The sequence below is a fragment of the Oncorhynchus nerka genome, linkage group LG20 (assembly GCF_034236695.1).
Source record: "Oncorhynchus nerka isolate Pitt River linkage group LG20, Oner_Uvic_2.0, whole genome shotgun sequence".
NCBI lineage: Eukaryota > Metazoa > Chordata > Actinopteri > Salmoniformes > Salmonidae > Oncorhynchus > Oncorhynchus nerka.
In genome coordinates this window covers 69,241,016-69,263,357 of record NC_088415.1, presented here as the reverse complement: position 1 = coordinate 69,263,357, position 22,342 = coordinate 69,241,016, and the positions used below count along the sequence as shown (strand labels likewise).

At 41.7% G+C, this 22,342-nt stretch overlaps 1 protein-coding gene across 1 annotated transcript; it reads left to right on the top strand.

The window, feature by feature from the left end:
* The first annotated feature begins 3,112 nt into the window (after window positions 1-3,112).
* On the top strand, window positions 3,113-16,902 carry LOC115101772 (regulator of G-protein signaling protein-like). The gene is given in 17 exon segments (XM_065005705.1): window positions 3,113-3,794; window positions 3,797-4,272; window positions 4,427-4,489; window positions 4,570-4,783; window positions 4,894-5,001; window positions 5,089-5,379; window positions 9,889-10,006; window positions 10,502-10,586; window positions 10,769-10,898; window positions 14,258-14,414; window positions 14,580-14,718; window positions 14,971-15,095; window positions 15,255-15,391; window positions 15,545-15,616; window positions 16,263-16,338; window positions 16,448-16,504; window positions 16,604-16,902. Coding segments are annotated over 17 exon segments (2,973 nt in total). The 5' UTR covers window positions 3,113-3,148; the 3' UTR covers window positions 16,683-16,902.
* The last annotated feature ends 5,440 nt before the right edge of the window (window positions 16,903-22,342 follow it).

Below are 22,342 nucleotides of genomic sequence, written 5' to 3'. Positions count from 1 at the left end.
TTCTCAGAGGTGCTGAAGTGGACATTTGCAGACCAGTGGCTGCTGAAGAGATGTCTGGGCAGTGTGAGAGGGATGAGGCGCTTCTGTTCTTTTGTCAAAGGCACTCGTGGTATGTCTTTTTATTGTCTCTGAGATTATGTTGATTTAAGAAACTACTTAAATGTATTTTATGGCTTTGAAAATGAGAATTTTAATTTCATAATACTCCGGAGATAGAAAGTTACTGAAATGTAAGTTATGTAATCAGTGGTCCTTGTTTGTTTCAACCACAAAGTGTGGCATTTGGTTTTGTGTGAGTTGTAGACTGCATTTTGCAGTAGCAAGTTGACTTTGAAAAGGTTAAAGACGAAACTTGAGTTCCAGGATCTGGTAAAAGTAAACATTTTAATACAGAGCTTTCAGGGTACAGCTAAGACCAATAGTATGATGGTAAAGCATGGCTAAAAGGCAAATGGCGCAAATTAAAATTCTTCTTCTGAGTCTCAAGATTATATAGTCATTCTGAGTTATGTATATGCATCAGTACATATGTTGACTGATATGAAACTGTTACAACTTTCAATTGAACAATGAGACATTTGCTACTTTGGGTACAGAGCGAGAGATGTTCAGACAGTTTAAGATTGGATTGTCATGAGTTAACCCTCTGAGAATTCTGTTTCCTGTGTGATCTGAGGCACAGATAAAGCTGAAAAACAACTTGTATACTTTAGAGTGTACCATTTTAAGTTGTGACCAATTAATCAGGTTACTCATATTATTGTATGCAAATATGTGGGAGGATATGACATCTGGGTCGTCGTCGAGCTTGGTTATCTGGGTTGGCCCCAAAATCCCCCCTACAATCGATTAGTCTCCGCCCTCAACAAATGTTACTCCTCCGTCCTCAATGTGTGTGTGTGCGCGTGCGTCTTGTGTACCTGAAGGAGAGGAGTTGGTGACGTTCTTTGTGAAAGTGGAGCGTCTCCTGCAGATACACTGGCAGCAGGATGGGAGCCAGAGGAACCGCTACCAGGCCCTGCTTACTGTCATCAAAGCTGTCCACCTCACTGAGGGCTCCAGCATCATGACCACCTGTCGCATCCCCTCTGGTAACACAGGAGGACCTTTGTTCAAAATATCACCCTATTCCCTTTACTGTATATGAATTTTGACCAGAGCCCTATGAGCAGTTGCCAAAAGTAGAACACTATAGGGATTAGGGTGCCATTTGGGACACAAAGGGGTTAGCCTACAGTTTATGTACAGTTAAAGTCAGAAGTTGATATGCACCTTAGCCAAATACATTTAAACGCAGTTTTTCACAATTCCAGACATTTAATCCTAGTAAAAATTCCCTGTCTTAAGTCAGTTAGGATCAACACTTTATTTTAAGAATGTGAAATGTCAGAATAATATAATTATTTATTTGAGGTATTATTTCTTTCATCACATTCCCAGTGGGTCAGAAGTTTACATGCACTCAATTAGTATTTGGTAGCATTGCCTTTAAATTGTTTCACTTGGGTCAAATGTTTTGGGTAGCCTTCCACAAGCTTCCACCAATAAGTTGGGTGAATTTTGGCCCATTCCTCCTGACAGAGCTGGTGTAACTGAGTAAGGTTTGTAGGCCTCCTTGCTCACACACAATTTTTCAGTTCTGCCCACAAATTTTCTATAGGATTGAGGTCAGGGCTTTCTGATGGCCACTCCAGTACCTTGACTTTGTTTTCCTTAAGACAATTTGCCAGAACTTTGGAAGTATGCTTGGGGTCATTGTCCATTTGGAAGACCCATTTGCGACCAAGCTTTAACTCACTCCACTGACTGAGGTCTTGAGATGTTGCTTCAATATATCCACAATTTTCCTACCTCATGATGCCATCTATTTTGTGAAGTGCACCAGTCCCTCCTGCAGCAAAGCACCCCCGCAACATGATTCTGCCATCCCCCGTGCTTCATGGTTGGGATGGTATTCTTCGACTTGCAAGCCTCCCCCTTTTTCCTCCAAACATAAAGATGGTCATTATGGCCAAACAGTTCTATTTTTGTTTCATCAGGTCAGAGGACATTTCTCCAAAATGTACGATCTTTGTCCCCATGTCCAGTTGCAAACCGTAGTCTGGCTTTTTTATGACGGTTTTGGAGCAGTGGCTTCTTCCTTGCTGAGCGGCCTTTCAGGTTATGTCGATATAGGACTCGTTTAACTGTGGATATAGATACTTTTGTACCGGTTTCCTTCAGCATCTTCACAAGGTCCTTTGCTGTTGTTCTGGGATTGATTTGCACTTTTCACACTTCATCTCTAGGAGACAGAACAAGTCTACTTCCTGAGCGGTATGACAGCTGTGTGGTCCCCTGGTGTTTATACTATTGTTTGTACAGATAAATGTGGTACCTTCAGGCGTTTGGAAATTGCTCCCAAGAATGAACCAGTCTACAATTTTTTCTGATTGATTTCTTTTGATTTTCCCATGATGTCAAGCAAAGAAACACTGAGTTGGAAGGTAGGCCTTGAAATACAGCCACAGGTGCACCTGCAATTCAAATTGACTCAAATGATGTCAATTAGCCTATCAGAAGCTTCTAAAGCCATGACATAATTTTCTGGAATTTCCCACGCTGTTTAAAGGCACAGTCAACTTTGTGTATGTAAACTTCTGACCCACTGGAATTGTGATACAGTGAATTAAGTGAAATAATCTGTCTGTAAACAATTGTTGGAAAATGACTTGTGTCATGCACAAAGTAGATGTCCTAACCGACTTGCCAAAACTATAGTTTGTTAACAAGAAATTTGTGGAGTGGTTGAAAAAAGCGTTTTAATGACTCCAAACTAAGTGTATGTAAACTTCCGACTTCAGCTGTATATAGCACTTTGTGGCATATTGTTGTTAAATGGACTGAATACATACAAATTGAATGACGATTGATTGACACCACACTGCTACATATGTATGGCAATATTATAGTAGGCTTCTGGAATGTATACCAACAAAGTAAACATGGATACTATACTGTACATAGTTTCTGTAAGCACCATTATGTCATGCCATGTCACCATGTGTACCACCATGACACACTGTTAACCACCATGTTACCTCTTTTGACACCATGGTTCTCCTCAGAGGGTTTGTTGAAGATCTTCTCAGGGAGTGAACCTGGTGGGATGGATCAGATTCTGTATGAGATGAGGTCCAAAGCCTTATGCCGTCTTCAGTCCTACTGGCTGCCCCAGTACCTCTGCTCCTGTAAGCTCTCCATCACCAAACTGAAAGAGTGTGCCTCCATCGCCAAAGAGTACGAGGACATTGCCTCTAACCTCACCCTGGTAGAGATCCCAGCTCTGCTTGACCCACTGGGGTGGAGTCTGGGCTCGCCACCATCAGAGGGCCCTACAGTGACCCGGACCTACTGCTCCAAAGTCAGGAAGAGGCTGCTGTGGAGGGCCCATCAGAGGCCTGGGACAGGACTTAGGGTTGGGGCAGCAGGGATGCCCGATGGGCCGGCCATGCAGCAGTGGTTGCCCATGGCCGGGGACGGAGACCAGGGAGAGTGTACCAATATTGTGCACCTCATGAGCAGGCATGGGGAGGAGATTGTGGTCAGTGGGGACAAGACACATGGGGGCAATGGCAAAAGGGAGGGCAGAAGCAAGAGAGGAGGAAGTGGGAGCTCAAAGATAAGTACCAGTACTCCACTCCTCAGAAAGGTGAGCTCTGCTAGTCTTGGGCACAGAACTGCACCCCTCCCTGTCGTGCCCATACTCCCCTCCAAGAGCCTGTCCAATCTGGACAGCAGCAGCACTGACCCCATCATCCCCCTCATGCCTGTATGGAGACCCCCATCTGCCACCTTCCCTCCATCACCACCACCCCTGTCACCTCTACTCCCGATCCGCCTTCCAGACCGGTCTGGGGAACACCACACTATGATGAGCACCTCTCCCTGGCCCTGTCCGCTGATGCTCTTGCTGGGGGTCCCTATGAGAATTTCCTGAGGGTCAGTGGCCAGAGGGTCATGCTGCACCACCTGGGACTGTGGCAGGAGCTGGATGGCTTCCTCAACCTCCTGCTCAAGATGGAGGATGGCCCCTCCAAGGCTCTGAGACAGGTGCTGGCTAGAAAGATCATGGCTGTGTACTTGAGTGATGCGTGGCAGTGTGTTAGTCGCCCTGAGGGTGAGTGGTGCACCACCTACCTGACCAAATCCACCGTCTGCCACCTCATAAACCTCCTCCCCTCTGGCAATGTGATGCCCTGGATCTACACGGCTAAGCAGGAACTGTGCCAGGTGGGTGTTAAACTTTTTTTGACTGCAGTATGTGGTGGACATCAAAGTGAGAACATGGAAAGTCGGTTTATTATTTATACTTCTTCTCACTCCTTGATTACAAAGTCATGTATTCAGTGTCAGTACAAAGTTTTCCCTCTTTCCATTTGAGCAGATTCTGGGTCCAGCCTACAATGCATTTCTGGATGAAGAAGACAAAGTCATTCTCTTCTATCTGGTAACCAACTCATTTCTAATCTGATTATTAGGATAGTGGAACTGTAGTTTTACTCCTCACTCCATCGTTTTCTCTCTCAGTTCACTCAGAATGAGGTCAAGGGGAAAGTGAGTCGTAGAGCTACAGCGCCCTCCAGTGCTCCCACTGCGCCAGAGCAGCAGGTGAGGAGGATGAGGGAGGCTCTAGCTCTCTGTCAGGCCTGCGCTGAGCCTCTCACTGAGGAGACCTGGGCCCTGCTGCCCCTAGAGGACGTCAGGACAGGAGGCTCTGTTCACCTGCACTACAGAAAGACCAGTAAGAACTAACTGGTTGTAGAATAAGTACTGAACTCTACGGACAAGAGTTGTCCTCCTCTCACCATTTGGTGTAAAATAGAGGCATGTCTTTTTCTCCTCACGTCTCAGATCTTTATGACCTTCCGTTTGAAACCCTGGCTGAGAAGTACCCCAAGGTGGCTGTGGAGGCAATCAGTAAAACTCACAGACTCTACTATGACTGGAAGCCAGTACAAGGTATGATACAAATTACATAAAAACTTTTCCTATCAGCTTCAATGATTAATAAGTCAATGAAACATAACAATAAAATGTGTCCTTCAGAGGAGACAAAGAAGCCAGTGGTGACATCCAGTCCCAAGAAGTCATTCCACCTGATGAAGGACAAGGACCACAGCTTTGCCGAAAAACCCTCCATGAGACCAAGGTTTTTAGAGGAGGTGATGAGAAGTCCCACCAACCTGGACTTCTTCAAGCGTTACCTGAGGGCCTATGATGCTCACGGAGCTCTGAACTTCTACCACGAGGTGGACAAACTGCGGCACGTCGACAGCCTCCTCCAGAAGACCAAGATCAACAGCATCGTGTCCCGCTTCCTCAGACGAGCAGACGCTAGTAACCACATGAATAGATTATAATAGAATCATTTGTCCTCTAAGAAGGAAACTATTTCCCTGCCTTATAGGTTCATGAATAATCACATTGACTTTGTTTCAGATATGCAGTAGGCACTGTTATGTCACTATAGGCATCAACTTAAATCAACGCCACACTCTCCTGTACAGTATGTGCGCTGGAGTTAGCCTAGTTATGATATGCGCATACCGCAGTAGTTAGCCTACTCGTTTTAAACATGTGTAGCCAGCCTGGTCTACTAGATTAGATGTAACAAAGTAAATGTAAATCCGTGACACACAAATTAGTATGATATGTTATGTTTGGTATGGTTACATGGTATGGTTATGTTATGTTTGGGATGGTTACATGGTATGGTTATGTTATGTTTGGTATGGTTACATGGTATGGTTATGTTATGTTTGGTGTGGTTACATGGTATGGTTATGTTATGTTTGGGATGGTTACATGGTATGGTTATGTTATGTTTGGTGTGGTTACATGGTATGGTTATGTTATGTTTGGTGTGGTTACATGGTATGGTTATGTTATGTTTGGGATGGTTACATGGTATGGTTATGTTATGTTTGGTATGGTTACATGGTATGGTTATGTTATGTTTGGGATGGTTACATGGTATGGTTATGTTATGTTTGGGATGGTTACATGGTATGGTTATGTTATGTTTGGGATGGTTACATGGTATGGTTATGTTATGTTTGGTATGGTTACATGGTATGGTTATGTTATGTTTGGGATGGTTACATGGTATGGTTATGTTATGTTTGGTATGGTTACATGGTATGGTTATGTTGTGTTTGGTGTGGTTACATGGTATGGTTATGTTATGTTTGGTGTGGTTACATGGTATGGTTATGTTATGTTTGGTGTGGTTACATGGTATGGTTATGTTATGTTTGGTGTGGTTACATGGTATGGTTATGTTATGTTTGGGATGGTTACATGGTATGGTTATGTTATGTTTGGTATGGTTACATGGTATGGTTATGTTATGTTTGGGATGGTTACATGGTATGGTTATGTTATGTTTGGGATGGTTACATGGTATGGTTATGTTATGTTTGGGATGGTTACATGGTATGGTTATGTTATGTTTGGGATGGTTACATGGTATGGTTACATGGTATGGTTATGTTATGTTTGGTGTGGTTACATGGTATGGTTATGTTATGTTTGGTGTGGTTACATGGTATGGTTATGTTATGTTTGGTGTGGTTACATGGTATGGTTATGTTATGTTTGGGATGGTTACATGGTATGGTTATGTTATGTTTGGTGTGGTTACATGGTATGGTTACGTTATGTTTGAGATGGTTACATGGTATGGTTATGTTTGGTTACATGGTATGGTTATGTTATGTTTGGTGTGGTTACATGGTATGGTTATGTTATGTTTGGGATGGTTACATGGTATGGTTATGTTATGTTTGGTATGGTTACATGGTATGGTTATGTTATGTTTGGTATGGTTACATGGTATGGTTATGTTATGTTTGGTGTGGTTACATGGTATGGTTATGTTATGTTTGGTGTGGTTACATGGTATGGTTATGTTATGTTTGGTATGGTTACATGGTATGGTTATGTTATGTTTGGTGTGGTTACATGGTATGGTTATGTTATGTTTGGTATGGTTACATAAGACAGAAGGTTACTTAATGCAAAAACCAAGGTTGCGTGTTCGAATCTCATCACAGACAATTTTACCATTTTAGGTCATTAGAAATTTTGCAACAACTTTTTAGTCACTTTGCAACAATTTAGCATGTTAGCTAACCCTTGCTTAACCATTTAACCTAACTCCTAACCTTAACCCTAGCTAGCGTAAGCCACTAAGCTAACTTTAGCCACAGGAAATTGGAATTTGTGACGTATATACAAGTTTAGCGAATTCGTAACATATTGTACGAATTGCAATTCGTAAAATATACTAATTGGAGTGTCCAGCATTTATGTTTACTATGTTACGCCTTCCCCTAAGTCCAGGTTAGCATAGCCTACAACAGCTCAATACTCTTCATTGCCAACAACAGTTAACCTACTGTTTTTAAACAAGTGTAGCCAACAACAGCTCAATACTCTTCATTGCCAACAACAGTTAACCTACTGTTTTTAAACAAGTGTAGCCAACAACAGCTCAATACTCTTCATTGCCAACAACAGTTAACCTACTGTTTTTAAACAAGTGTAGCCAACAACAGCTCAATACTCTTCATTGCCAACAACAGTTAACCTACTGTTTTTAAACAAGTGTAGCCAACAACAGCTAAATACTCTTCATTGCCAACAACAGCTAAATACTCTTCATTGCCAACAACAGCTAAATACTCTTCATTGCCAACAACAGCTAAATACTCTTCATTGCCAACAACAGCTAAATACTCTTCATTGCCAACAACAGTTAACCTACTGTTTTTAAACAAGTGTAGCCAACAACAGCTAAATACTCTTCATTGCCAACAACAGCTAAATACTCTTCATTGCCAACAACAGCTAAATACTCTTCATTGCCAACAACAGCTAAATACTCTTCATTGCCAACAACAGTTAACCTACTGTTTTTAAACAAGTGTAGCCAACAACAGCTAAATACTCTTCATTGCCAACAACAGCTAAATACTCTTCATTGCCAACAACAGCTAAATACTCTTCATTGCCAACAACAGCTAAATACTCTTCATTGCCAACAACAGCTAAATACTCTTCATTGCCAACAACAGCTAAATACTCTTCATTGCCAACAACAGCTAAATACTCTTCATTGCCAACAACAGCTAAATACTCTTCATTGCCAACAACAGTTAACCTACTGTTTTTAAACAAGTGTAGCCAACAACAGCTAAATACTCTTCATTGCCAACAACAGCTAAATACTCTTCATTGCCAACAACAGCTAAATACTCTTCATTGCCAACAACAGTTAACCTACTGTTTTTAAACAAGTGTAGCCAACAACAGCTAAATACTCTTCATTGCCAACAACAGCTAAATACTCTTCATTGCCAACAACAGCTAAATACTCTTCATTGCCAACAACAGCTCAATACTCTTCATTGCCAACAACAGTTAACCTACTGTTTTTAAACAAGTGTAGCCAACAACAGCTAAATACTCTTCATTGCCAACAACAGCTAAATACTCTTCATTGCCAACAACAGCTAAATACTCTTCATTGCCAACAACAGCTCAATACTCTTCATTGCCAACAACAGTTAACCTACTGTTTTTAAACAAGTGTAGCCAACAACAGCTAAATACTCTTCATTGCCAACAACAGCTAAATTGGCTTCATTGCCAACAGGTTTTCCAGTTATCTTTGTAGCTCCAGTGAAATTATTTTCTTTCAGTTTGTGCATTTATTTTTGTGTTTGTCACGTGGTTGTTGCTGCTTCACTGAGCTCCACTCGTACACATCATCTCTGCGTACACCCTCATTTGATTCAGAAGCACGCAACACCTTTTCCCAAGGGCTCTGTCATTTTGTCAATTTATTATTTGTTTAATGAGATCTCTCATATTAAAAATGTATACAGGTTAGATTGAAAAAGGCCTGTGAATATGATGTGGTGTTATGATAGTCTACTTCTGCACATTTGTGTCGTCTTCAGCTTGTAAATTAGGTTTCAACCAGTTAATTTGTTATGTGCAGCACCCCTGCTTGTTGATGCAATGGTTTTGCACAGGGATTGGGCTCTAGGTATTTCTACCGGGATTTACCAGTGATCTGTATGCTCTGAAGGGGAGAATAGCTGTATGTGGTTAGGCTGCATTTTGTCTTGACAGTGCCCATAGCCTGTTTCCTACCAACCAAATCCTAATTTAGTAGGCCTATATTGATTTTGTAAGGGGAAAGCATATGACTGTCCACATTGTTTGTTTTTGTAGGCTAAGTGCTTGTGCATATTTCTGGGGACATTATTATGTAGGTCTACCTCTGCTACCACTTTGTTAATAAAACCCACACTTTTTGCACCTTATCCTTTGCCTCCTGTCTGCCTACTAGCTGATGGGACTAAAGTCAAACGTCTTTCATCTTTAGCCATGATAGCCGTTTATACCAGGCTGCTATTTAGCCATAGCCTAAGAAGCAGATTTTCGACTAACCCTTACTTGACAGCACTTTCGTAATTCTCGGCTTGGAAGTCCCCGGTGTCTTTCATGAACTCCTAGTCAAGAATGAAGAAAGTAAGCCCTACTGCCTATATATCACAAATCTGCTGCTCACAGCTAAATAGCAGCCTTTTATCAACTGCTATCACAGCTAATGAAGAAAGCCTTTTAATGCCATCAGCTGCCTGCCTACAGAGACCCAGTCCCAAGGTCAGCCAGAGGGCGCTATTATTTCTGCCGTCGTTTGACCTCTAATAGCACCCTCAGGTGGCCCTTGCGGCTGCTTGAGACCGTAAATCACGTCTGCCTTTCCACACACTAAACCCAGCATATTATTAACAAACATAATTTAAATCCCCTGTCTGTCTGTCATTGTAGAGGATTATCTTCAGTGCAGCGCCAACCTCATCTCTCAGATCCCCAAGATGAGATATGTTTCTCCAGACATCATTTTTGCAGCTCAGGATCTGGTTATCAAATCTCTGGAGGCAACCTGGTACTGAACCTTGATAAGTGATCCCAACTTATTTATTACAGCAGTTTATATTATGAGTCCATTTTAAATACCTCTTCTTATTAATACTACTCAACACATGTATGTCTGGGAATGTTTGCTATCTTTAGACACTATCTGCAGTGTGGAGGACACCTGCCTTTTACAATGTGTAGTTGGATCATAACATGTCCATAAAACATGCATATTTTCCAACAGATGTTTTACTGCATGGCTTCAAAGCATTAAGGTTTAATGGACACAGATGTTATTTTGTTGGACAAAATTGTGGTGTGCTCTTTTGTACAAAGTAAAAATGTCCTATAATTGATTATGTATGGTGCAGCAGCAGTGTAGCAAAACAGTAGGATGTTCTCTACAACAGTGTTTTTCTAAACTATTACTCCAAATATGGATTCATCTAGAATGTACCACCAAAAAAATATGAATCATTTTTTTGTTCTTGTTGTATTTATTGTGGACCTTATACTTCTGCAGGTTCAAAAAGTACCAAGAGACCTTTCCTCCTTGTACCAATGTTACTGACACCAGCACAAGAACCATCGTCCTTACAAACAAACTAGTGAGTGGTCACCACTTTACCATTGCCGAATACCGACAGAGAGTTAGATGAACCTGTGTCAGCTGGGACATATGTTCAAACTTAGAATCTACTAATGAATTCCTAATGTGGCACGTATAGTCTATATTTCTCTAAGGTTAACTATTATGTTATCACAAAATTCGTTCCTCCTTTTCTTATAGAAACATGTGTGGAGCGTCTTCTCCGGGTTCATCAAAAGCATCTGTAAATTCCGACATGCCATGAAGGACAATCTGACCAGAAGCAAGTTTGAGGGCTACCTCAGACACAACTGGCAAGACTTCTCTCTACGTAAGTTCCCCTGTTTAGCTCTACCATTCCAGTACTTTACCTGTGATGTAGCTGATGTTATTTGGGCTAGACTCTGGGTGTCTTTCAACAGCATTTTATCATCCGTCGCCCACGTAACGTTAGTAACATGGTGATGGTGTTCTGGCACTCTAACGACAAGGAGGGTCTCTCTCCCTCCCAACATTGGCTCATAGTGGATAAACGAGTGCATCAGTGGCCATGCACAAACTCTACGCATTTCCTCCTGTAGGGCTTGTCGTTGGTTCTTGGGGGAGGGGGGTTCTGTTGTCTCAGGGCATGTCATATTATTCTGTACGTAAATCAGAGACGCTCCATTTAGTATATGTTTCGTATGTATTCATTTGTGGATGTCCATCACCCAATTCGTATTATATGTTACAAATTCTAGCTAGGTGGCTAATGTTAGCTTGCTCGCTAACGTCAGCTAAGGGTGAGGGTTAAGTGTTAGTGGGAGGGTTAGCTAAAAGGGTAAGGTTAGAGGAGGGTTAGCTAGCACGTAGAGTAGATAAAAAGTAGGTGAAAAGTAGCACATCAGATAAAATTGATTCAAACTCGCAACCTTTGGGTTGTTAGACATTCGCGTTAACGTTAAATGCTCACCCCAACCAACCACCCTCGTTTCGTTTATTGCCTTAAGTAAATATCTATCTTAAGTAACAACACCAAATGTAACATAGCATACTAAGTGGAATTCTCGGATTTAGGTACAGAATATTACAAAATTCCCCGAGACCAGGTTGAGAGAGTTGGAAACTAGGGGTCTGGATGGCCAGAGCTTTACCTCCAAATGTATTGCTATTATTCAGCATGCGTCTTCTATGAGGTTTAAAGGCGGTTGGCATCCCATTTTTTGCTTTATCGCCATCTACTATCTACTAGACTGGAGTACAACTCCCCTATACTTTACTTGAAAAATAAAAATTACGAAATAAATACCCTACCATCTAACACTATACTCACTCATTTCAAAATGACATACAATACAATTAACCCTACTCCACTGATTAAATTATTTTTTTCCTACCTCATGCCATCACCCTGAAAGGATGGGACATCACCACTTATTAACACATCCAGTAACTCTTCTGCTGTCAAGTCTCGCACACCCAAATACCTCTGCAGCTGCCACCACAACCTCAATTTTCTGAGACCTCAGATCCATCCCTGCAGTACAATTGATAACCATTGCTATAAATGCTAAAAATGAAACTTAATTCACTTTTTGGCCTATCCCTCTGTACTGGTAAATCTCTACTACTCTCACCACTCCTCCCCCTTAACCCACCATCCACTACTTTCTTCGCTGCCTTAGCATATGACAACTTCTGCACTACTCTAACCCTGGAAACCTCAACCTGCCTCTCTCGCACGGGACATTTCTGATCCCCACCAACAATTAACACATTATACTACTTTCCCCAATACTACACTTTCTTTTGTCTCATGCCCTTCTGCACATTTCTCACACATTGGACCCTCCCTCCTACACAGTGCTGCCACATGGCCATAAGCTTGGCACCTGTAACACCGTAATGTATTCGGTACATACACTGCTACGGGATAACTTATATATCCTATATCCTTCACCAGGCAAACACTCAACTTCAAAACTCAAAAGAACAGACAATGACTCTTCTGTTTCCCCACTCTCGCCACCCTGTCTGCGTCGCTTCAAACGACGAGCATCACATACACCGGGAATCTTTGCCCTCACCTGGTCAACGTTTATATCTACTGCTACCCCAGTTATCACTTCTTTCATTGGTGCCCTTTTCTGGAGAACAAAATAATTCACTTTTCTTGCCCCCATTTGTTTTACTTAGAGCGCATTCTTCCTCTGCCCAGACATGCTCCATGGAAGGATTGTGTGCATTTAAATGGTGTGCATTTTAACTCTATTCTATTGTTGTTCTATTGTGGGCATTTTTTATGTTTCCACGGGAACTTTTTTGTTCAGGGTAGTTCATTCTCCACTTTGAAAGTGTAGATGCTTCCCTGCTCATGGCTTTAGCTTCGGCTAAGCGCATTGCGTTTTCCCACGAATGATCCGTGACTCTTTACGTACTCAGCTAGCTATCCCCTTCTAGCTTCTCCCTTTTTCCCAAACTTATTTGGACCGCGACACCACCATGTAAAAAAAATAATTATGTAATCAATGGCCATTGTTACAATTTTTTATTGGGGATATGGCAGTCTATAACAGATCAGCCTGAGTACTTTAAAAATATATATATTTCAGAGTTTCTCTCGTGCTACTCTGTTTTCAAATCAGGTGACCCCACATGGGTTCCTGATGCCTAGTTAAATAAAAAATAAAAACATTTTTAAAATTGTTATCCTAGTTTGGAAACACTGTGCTAGTGCGGTGGCGTCATGCCTATAAGGGGCACAGGGGCACGTGCCCCCTCAGATCTGTCCTGTTCATTTTTATTTATTTATTTCTGTAATACTACTAGCCACATTTTTATGAAGTTGGCTTTAGCTAGCCCAGATACAGTAGGTTCCCAATCTCCCAACCTCATAACTAGCTACCAAGAAGATATTTCAGGCTATCAATCAAGTTAGAGTAGATAGTTAGACAAGCTATCTTAGCTGGCATGCCTGCTGGCAAGGTTGGTAGACTTTAGAAAAGCAGGCAATACCTAAATGTACTGAAAATGGCTCGCATTCCTTTAATTTCTTTTATCCAGATTTTAGTAGATATGTGGAGAAGCATATTAGTTTCTTAAAAAACAAACAACGGTCAGGAGGTTACAGACAGTTCAAGAGATATGGTTAGATATGTTTTTTAACATTTTTACATAGGATTAAGCATAATGATTATGGCTCTAGATTGCAGGAAAAAGCTGTTTCAGGTGTTTAAAACAATTCTAATTTCTCCAACTTACTCGCCCCCCTCCGGACCACCTACTAGCCATCCTCACGCATTTTGTACTCCCTCAGATTATTGGGCTGCATGACACTCCTGCGCTAGTGTGACCAGCTTTTTTGTCTGTCCAGTCCGTGGGAAAGCTTTTTTTAGCAACATCTCTTCCACAGGAGTATGGAGACTATCTCGCTGGCATATAGCAGCAAGAAGCAGGAGTTTCTAGTGGTATACGGTGTAGTGGGCGTCATTTAAGGGATTGACTGTTAGTGATATCTGTGCGGAGGTGAGCTGGGCATTACCCCACACTTTGGTGAGGTTTTATAGCTTGGATGCCACTATTTACTCTGCAGTTGACAGTTAGCTCTCAATAACCCAGTTTACAGTTGGCTCCCCATTGGGTTCTCAGACGATGATACTGGTTCCTTCAGGATACAGTAGTTATATTCATTCATAACTTTACGTTTCTCAGGGTACATGCCATCAATGGGAAGCCGGCAAATTGAATCCGTTGACCTGTCCTCGGAGGAGGTAGACTCGTCCCACTTGAAGAGGCGAGTCATCAACCACAAACTGATAACAGTGGAGTTTCTTGTTAACGATCTGTCGTTCTACCTGGAGACAGAGAGGTGACTTTTGATTCATCGATTATAACTTCCTAAACTGAATATTGAGAGCATTTGTGATTTAGTTACTGGATGGGATGTATTTCTGGTTTGCCTACTCACCTGAAATGCATCATCAATAACTGACGAAGGAACTATATTTGTGTGTTTGCTGTGGTGCTGTATTAGTTTCAGGAACATGGCAGACTCGGGCACTATGATGGCGTCTGCGGGCATGTATGGGGAGAATGACAATGCTCTGCTACACCAGAAAGCAGAGATGATCATCAAGCTCTTTCTCAAGTCAGAGATCTCTCCCAAACTGAGGGTATGGTTTCTAAGTAACTCATCCACTGACTGACTGTATATTAGAGCTGAGTGATAACATGTGTGAGATATTAAGCTTGCTCTTTACATTACAATTCAAGGTGGCTGATATTAAATTCAAACTCATGAGAACACAGACTCCAGTTGGATATTTTTATGATTTCGTCATTTTACATACTTTATCTATCTCATCTATCTCATGATTCTGATCTACTGGTATCTGATAGTGTGTCCTCATTGTCTTATTTTACAGGTTAACATAGCAGAAACTGCCAGTGATTCCATCCAGCAGGCCTTTGCCATGGGCAAGGTGGACCGAGGGCTCTTCCATGAAGCCATCATGGCTGTCTTCCCTAACCTCATCTTCTGCTGGAAAAAGTGAGTGCGTGGGCAACACCTCATCCCAAGTGTGCCCAGCACCTTCTAAAACTCTCCCAACCTTTTGCCCAGAGGACTGATAAATTATGACTAAAGCCAAAAGTCTTTCCTTACCAAGGGATCTTGTATTATCCGATGATGACCCTGCTTGCCTTGCAGATTCTGTAGCCAAAAGGTGAAAAAAGGTATAGTCGGAGATAATTCTAAGAAAGAAGACTCCACCGAGCTTCATGACTACCTCCATCCCTTCAACTCTGACTGGTACCGGAAGGTACAAACTACCATGTCCATGATGGGTGAGTCTTGAGGGATGTTATTTCAACACGGTTTTTCATTTAAAACGATGAACCCTTATAGAGCTAGGCTTATGTAAAGCAGTGGAAAGTATGCAGTGGTGTGTGTTTTTTTTTTCAAAGTTCAATGAGATGTTCCTCTATCTCTGTCCACAGACGATTACACCACCCTTAGGTTTACTGTGCATGATGGTCTCAATCTGGTCCTCCCTCAAACCAGACTAGAATGTAAGAAACTTCGTCAGCCCATAATTGTGCAATACTGTGGGTTATTTTTTGCATTGTGATGGGCGGTTCTAGCCTTTTGAGGGTTTATTTCCTGCAATTCTATTCATTATGCCATGAGGCAGAGATACATTTTGTCCGTTTTAAAACAAATTTCCTGCAATTCTACACATTTTTCCATGACTTATACCATGTTCACTATATCTGAGTGAGAGTGACTAACAAAATCAATGGGGGCCCTCTGGAGGTCAGGGCCCCTGGTCAGGGCCCCATACAGGTCTTTTCTACCACCCTGTCGGTATTCGGCCATGGTTACTACAAGTTTAGATAACTGGCTAGACTAACTTACCAATCCAGTTTTTTTTAGCTGACATGGCTAATTGCGTGACTGTCAGTGGCTGACAAAATAAGAGAAAATTGCTCATACACAACTACATTTCAAACTTGCATATTCTACTATTCTAACTCTCAACAGTAAGTTGAGACCCCTACTGAGTTCCAAAAAACGTTGTGTTTTTTAAATTGTATTTATACATTTTTGGGGTTGTGCGCTCCCTAGCGGCCGGGGGCGCTAAGCGACCGCTAATGCTTGGAGCCGGCCTTAAGTGTCATACAATACACTGACCTGTCTGTGATGTTTATTCTGCAGTGTGTGCCAGTGTTCTCAGCCCTGCCAAGAGCTCCATGGCTAGGCGGAGATCTGTCTCTACGCCTGCCTCCTCCGAGTAAGTTCTAAGTTCCCAACCAACTGTCATAAGGCAGTTGTCTCTCTGGGTTTTTATTGTCTGAAGTACTTAAATGTACTTACTGTGCACCTCTAATAAATTCTCTTAGATTTCCACAACTGGAGGTGTCCAACCAACGCAGAAGGTCTATTGGTCCCCTTCTCAGGTAAGCCTATTAATGCACCTCATAGAACTTAGTGGTAAATATATATTACAGTATTGCAATAACTAAGAACTAAATCAATTTTTTTTAATGTCGTTGTAGTCCTCAAACATCTCTGCCTCATTCTGACCTTACCCACTCATCTTCGGGATCCTTGCTCTCAAAAATCAAGGAGGACTAGTCTTATCTTTTGATAATACAAATAAAGACCATATATTTTCTATGTAAAAGTTGCATCAAGTGTATTTCCTTCAAACGGATAGTCAGGACAAGTCAGCACAAACAACCACAGTACAGATGTGAATGTGGAAAGCCTTTTTTAAACATGTCTGATCATTCACCAGAAGGGGGAACCACTGACCAATACGGAACACTGCTAGCAGCTCTATTATGGTGACATAGATTACTTGCCATATAGATTTGCAGCATGTTATGAAAAGGTCTCAAAATTGTTTTGGTAGTAATGCCTCCCATTCCATTAGGAAGAAAATACATCAACTTTAGTAAAACGTTTTTGGCTGACTGTGTGTTGTCTCATCCATGGCAATAATCGCCCTACAGAGCTCAATCCTCTTTGTCCCAGGAGATCCAGAGGTTTGTCTGAGGCTACGATGAGTAGGGACAAAGCATTAAGAGAGGTTCACTTTCCATACAGGTCTTTCATCCATGACACTCACCCTTCCCCCAACCTCGCCAACTGCAAAGACTAGGTCCTCTCCTTCCTCTCAAAACACCTATCCCCTCTCTTCTATCAACCCTCCATCCCCCTCTCTCTACCTCTACCACCTCAACCCCCGTTGTCCCGTGTCTCTCACATATCATTGTCTCGCAGTCCTCAGGACCTGTCTAACCCCAGGATAGGAGTCCACCTTAAAAACATACAAGGCTTACAATGTGTCTCTTAGCTTTAAATGTCCTATGCATTATATCACTATGCCAATGACCCAAAGTCTTCTCCTGTGACATGTCACCACTAGAGCAGTAAAGCTAAAGGAGTCTTTTGGGATTATGCTTCCTTAAACACTTTATTTGGATCATCAATAACCAAAGACTACATACATTAATTAATATGGCATCATTAAATACTATAAATTGTACTTCATTCAGTGCCGTAACTCAGATCACAAAGTAGAAGATTTTCAGCATAACATTTTGTTTTATATTGTGGTACACTCAATATAAAACATATCATTTGTATGGTACATACTCGGAACTGAGTTTTAACATGTGAGTTTTGAATGAAGACACTGAGATTGATTTCCCATGATGCTTTGCCCTCCTCTTCTATGTCAATAATGGAGCCGCTGACGGAGAAAGAGACTCAGTGCTATAGGCATCATGGGTTTTTATTTAATCCAGCTTTGCTCTTCTTTGGGATAATAACTTTGTTGCTTCATTCCCGGGCCTTGCCTGTCAGCTTGACATAGCAATATCTCCCAACTGCACTGTTTCATAGTCAGTTTCATTTATTTCAAAACACCATTTCACACCCTGCTGGCTTTCGCTAGGTATTATACAGCGTTTGGGGAGAGGGCTGTAGATTGAATCGTGACAGAGACCGTGTCTCTTCCTGTGAAAAAATAAGTAAATGTTGTAAATGGCAGACTATAAAAAAAAAAAAATTCTCCCCATAATGTTTGGGGAGTTTTCTGTTCTAGTCTCTTATATCCTTGTTGGTTGTCAAGACTTGATCAAATATTTCTTGTTCAAAAGGCATTGCTCCTCATTTTGTCTGCCGTTATTGTTGGATTTGAGCATACACTGTACATTTTGGTGATCTCCAAAGCAGTAGAAACCAATAAACATAATGTTTGTTTTTGAATCTCAAGCTTGTGATATTTGTTTATTTAAAAAAAAAAAAAATGTAACCACTGAAGCTAAAATCAGAAGGGCTGATGTGATGTTTGTCGATTGGATTACTTTTTATTATTTATAATATTAGAAATGCACAGTTAACGAGACATTTATTTGATTAAGATTTTAAATCCAGTTTCTTAATCCTCTCTGGTGTGTCCATTTCCCTTTAATGTTGTCTGATATTAGTCCTTCAATAAAAACCCAGCCACTGGCCAAAGTCAAATGATATACTGACATATTCTGCATCTCCCAGTGCCTTAGTGAGTAGCGAGACTAATGGCCTCTAAGCATGACTGTGATTAGGGAGTTTTGGAAAGGGACTGCTAGAGTTTTGGAGTTGCTTTGGCTAGGGACACCGCTGTTGTCCTCTTGGACACACAAACATGACATGGTTAATAAAGAGATGACATACTGTAATAAAAGTTAGCAATCAAACTTCTCAACGGAAGGTTTTGTAAATGTTTATTCTTGTGAGTGTTTGTGCTGTTTTCACAAAGCACATCACCAAACCAAACCTCTTACAACCACACCAACCCTGAAATAAATATTCTCCAAACGCTTTGGCCCTAGTTCCAACATTAATAACATCCCCATCTCAGCAGAGATACCGACTGTAGCATACTGGAACTACCACCTTAGCTTGGTTGCATTGAACAATTGCCAGGCAAAACCATTCTGACAACAGACAGGTATAGGTTTTATTGTCTGTGAAATATTGATTTATACTTCATATCCTGTCTGTTTATGTTTTGATCATCTTCTGGCGCGACCCTCCAGTTCCTCCAGGGGCCCCCTTATGGAACGAGCTGCCCAGGGCCGGGTGTGCCAGGCCAGCCGGTGGTCCTGCCTGTGGGTGGGTGGGTGGGTCTGCTGGGTCTGGTTCAGTCCCTCCTGCTGCTGCTGACATATCTGCTATGTTTATTAAGAGGATGACAAGTCTATCAGACCCCATAAGCAGGCTCTTATGCGCAGGAGTTACTTTGTTACTTTGCGGGGAGGGTGTCATCAATCTTGCTGCCAACGCTACTCTCCTGAGCTGTTGATAGCAAACCAAGATTCCCTTCCTTTCTGCCTGGCCTCTTCCGCCTTTCCTTTCCTCGCCTCACAGGCTGGAGTCAGGCGTAGAGAGCAGGATCAGAGAGATAGGAACGTCTTTCCCGGCATTGAGAGCGCCTCAATCTGATGGGGGGAGCGACGGAGCTCCATCCACCACAGGTGGATAGGCTAGGTCTTGGAGTATGGGAAAATGTAATGAAAATATGTTGACAGGTGGTGCTTTGGTTTGAAAAAGAGAGACAGCCAGAGCTGTGACTGAACACATACATCTCTCTCTGTGTGTTTCACACACACGCAAATGCACACACACACACACATTCAAGTACATATCCACACACAGACCCATGCAAACACACATTTCCAGGCGATGGGACACAAATGTGTTGTGTACCATGTATGCTTCACAATACCTTTTAAAAACCTGTATTCCAGTATTTAAATTTGGTCTTAATATGTAATGACATCTCGTCGTCCCACACCCATCATGTAGCTAGTGGATCCTTAATTCCCCCTAACATTGCCACATGGGGTTGCTGTAGATGTATGTACTGTAACGGTAGTGTCTCCCATCCTCTACAGGACTCCCTGTACTGAGCCTGAGACAGACTCACTGTGTGTAACAGAGATGGACTATGATTTATGGACTCCCCACTCCAGGATTGGCTGAGGTCACTGACTCCATAAATGTATTTGATGAGTCTGTTATTTTAATCTTTCTTTAGTGAGGGGATGTTGGGCCACTGCCCAATCAATACTCAGGGCTATAGTACTGCCAAGATCTCTTATGATTACTTTTCATTGTTAAATATTTTAAAGTCAGGCTGAAATGGTAAAGAGAGATGAGAGAGTATAGGAGGAGAAAGAGAAGGTTAAACTGAAATTGTGGCTGTCTCTTCCTTGTTCGGCCCATAGAAATGGAAAAACTATTCTATAGAATTACTAATCTATTTCTACAGAACAGCCTCACAGACTAGATTTCCATTTTATTCTCAAATCGAGGCCAAGCTGTTTCATTCATAAGTCAACAATAGGCAATAACAGGGGAGGTGTGAGGCTGGGCTGCCTTTGTGTGCAAACTGTGCATACAACGCCAAGAATATCAAGTCAATCTCTCACATTAACGTTGGTAATTTGTTTGCTTACGGTTTCCCAGACACTGCATAATTGGCTAGGAGATATTGTTAGTTCAGGTGTTCCATGTAATTGAATTTTGTAATGACAATCCAGTGAATAACATGGCTAAAGGATTATTAAAAGGAAGAATCGAGTATCTGAGGTTTCTTAGAAAGGGACCAATCAAACCTCTCCAGATTTGTGGATTCATTTCTATCTTCAATCAATGTGTAATTTAGATGCAATTATAGTCGCCTAATTGTCTGGCTAATGTATTTTACATAATCATGTGGAATATAATTATTTTTTTGTAAAGTCCATAGTGGAATTGGTCTATTTGTGGGAGTCCACTTTAATTGATGGTAGTTCGTATTCCCCATGGGTTTTCATTTTGATTATCACCGTGCTTAGTTGATGTTAGAGGAGCATAGTTTATTAAAAGCAAAAAAAATTAATCGCCTGTCATATTTCAAATGTTAGAGGTGGTGTTCAATTATAATTTTGTCCCTGTGCAAATTATTTCATTTGCTAGAATTGTCAGGGTTATACAACTGGCATTGTACTTCAACTAATACAGATTTGTACCCTTTCATTTTCAAATGAGCCGTTGATTGCCTAGGTTTATTGTTCATTTTCCACGACTACTAATATGGCCTCCATATGTGAGAGTGTGTGAGAGTGTACTTCTGTGACTGTGTATGTCCCTCTTCATGTGCACATGTGTAAATAATAAGTGTACTGCATCCAGCTGGACAGAAGTGTTGACAGAGCCAGATTATATGTCTGATAGTATTTGGGGGGAAATCCTTGACTTGAGTTTGATTCAGCTGCCCAGTGCTGACCTGCTGCCTGGGCCCAATCAGTCACCTTGTCCTCCCTTTGACTTCTCACCCCCTGATCCTTCTCTCCGGCCCCAGAGGACCAAGAGAAAACAACCAGAGAGCAGCTCGCCTATCAACATCTCTAGCCTTCTCCTAATCACCTTCCAACTACTAAAACGCTTTAGTCACTTCAAAACTCCCCGTCTCCTCTCTGCTAGGAATTCAATTGGATGTGGAGAGGATTTGATATCTCAAGGCCGTAGGTCAGTGAACAATCGATGGGGGGACAAAAACAAATCACATGCTGTGAGGTAATGCTTTATATGCTTTCTTTATGCTGGATTTAGGACCTCCTATGCATCATGTCTTCAACATCCGTCTTTTCAAATTGTATGATTGTGTATTTGCCTACAGCTGAACTCTTTGGGATAAGCCCTATCTGTTTTTCTTGCCATTTTTTAGACAGTGTGAGTAGCGCCTAACAACAATCACAGACAGAGATGTTCCAATGAAGTGACAGAGAGGCAGAGTTCTATTTGCCACAACTGACATCTTCATCCTATCACTTTCCTTGTTTCTGCACCTTTGTGAATGCTGGCATCTGTGGTGTTTCCATGTGGATACGCTGCAGTGGACTGGGAATTTGCAGCATTCAGACAAGGCCACAGCAGCTTGGGTAGGTGGAGAGGAGTGCTGTGCAGGCAGGAGAGAGTGAGAGGGAGAAAGAGAGGGGAAAGAGGGAGATGAAGAGGGAGAGGGAAAGAGGGGGAAAGAGGGAGATGTCTCTCCAAGACTGAACAAAACCAATACCTCCTTTGTGTTTTCGGTATTGCATCATGAATAAAGAGTGAAAAAGAGACAGCTAGTGAATAAAAGAACAACACGAGTCTGGAAAGACTATTGTAGCACTACAGTATACCCACTGAATAACAAAAACACAAATAGGAAAGGGAGAGAAATAAATTAAAAGGCCATGCAGCTACCAACCCATCAA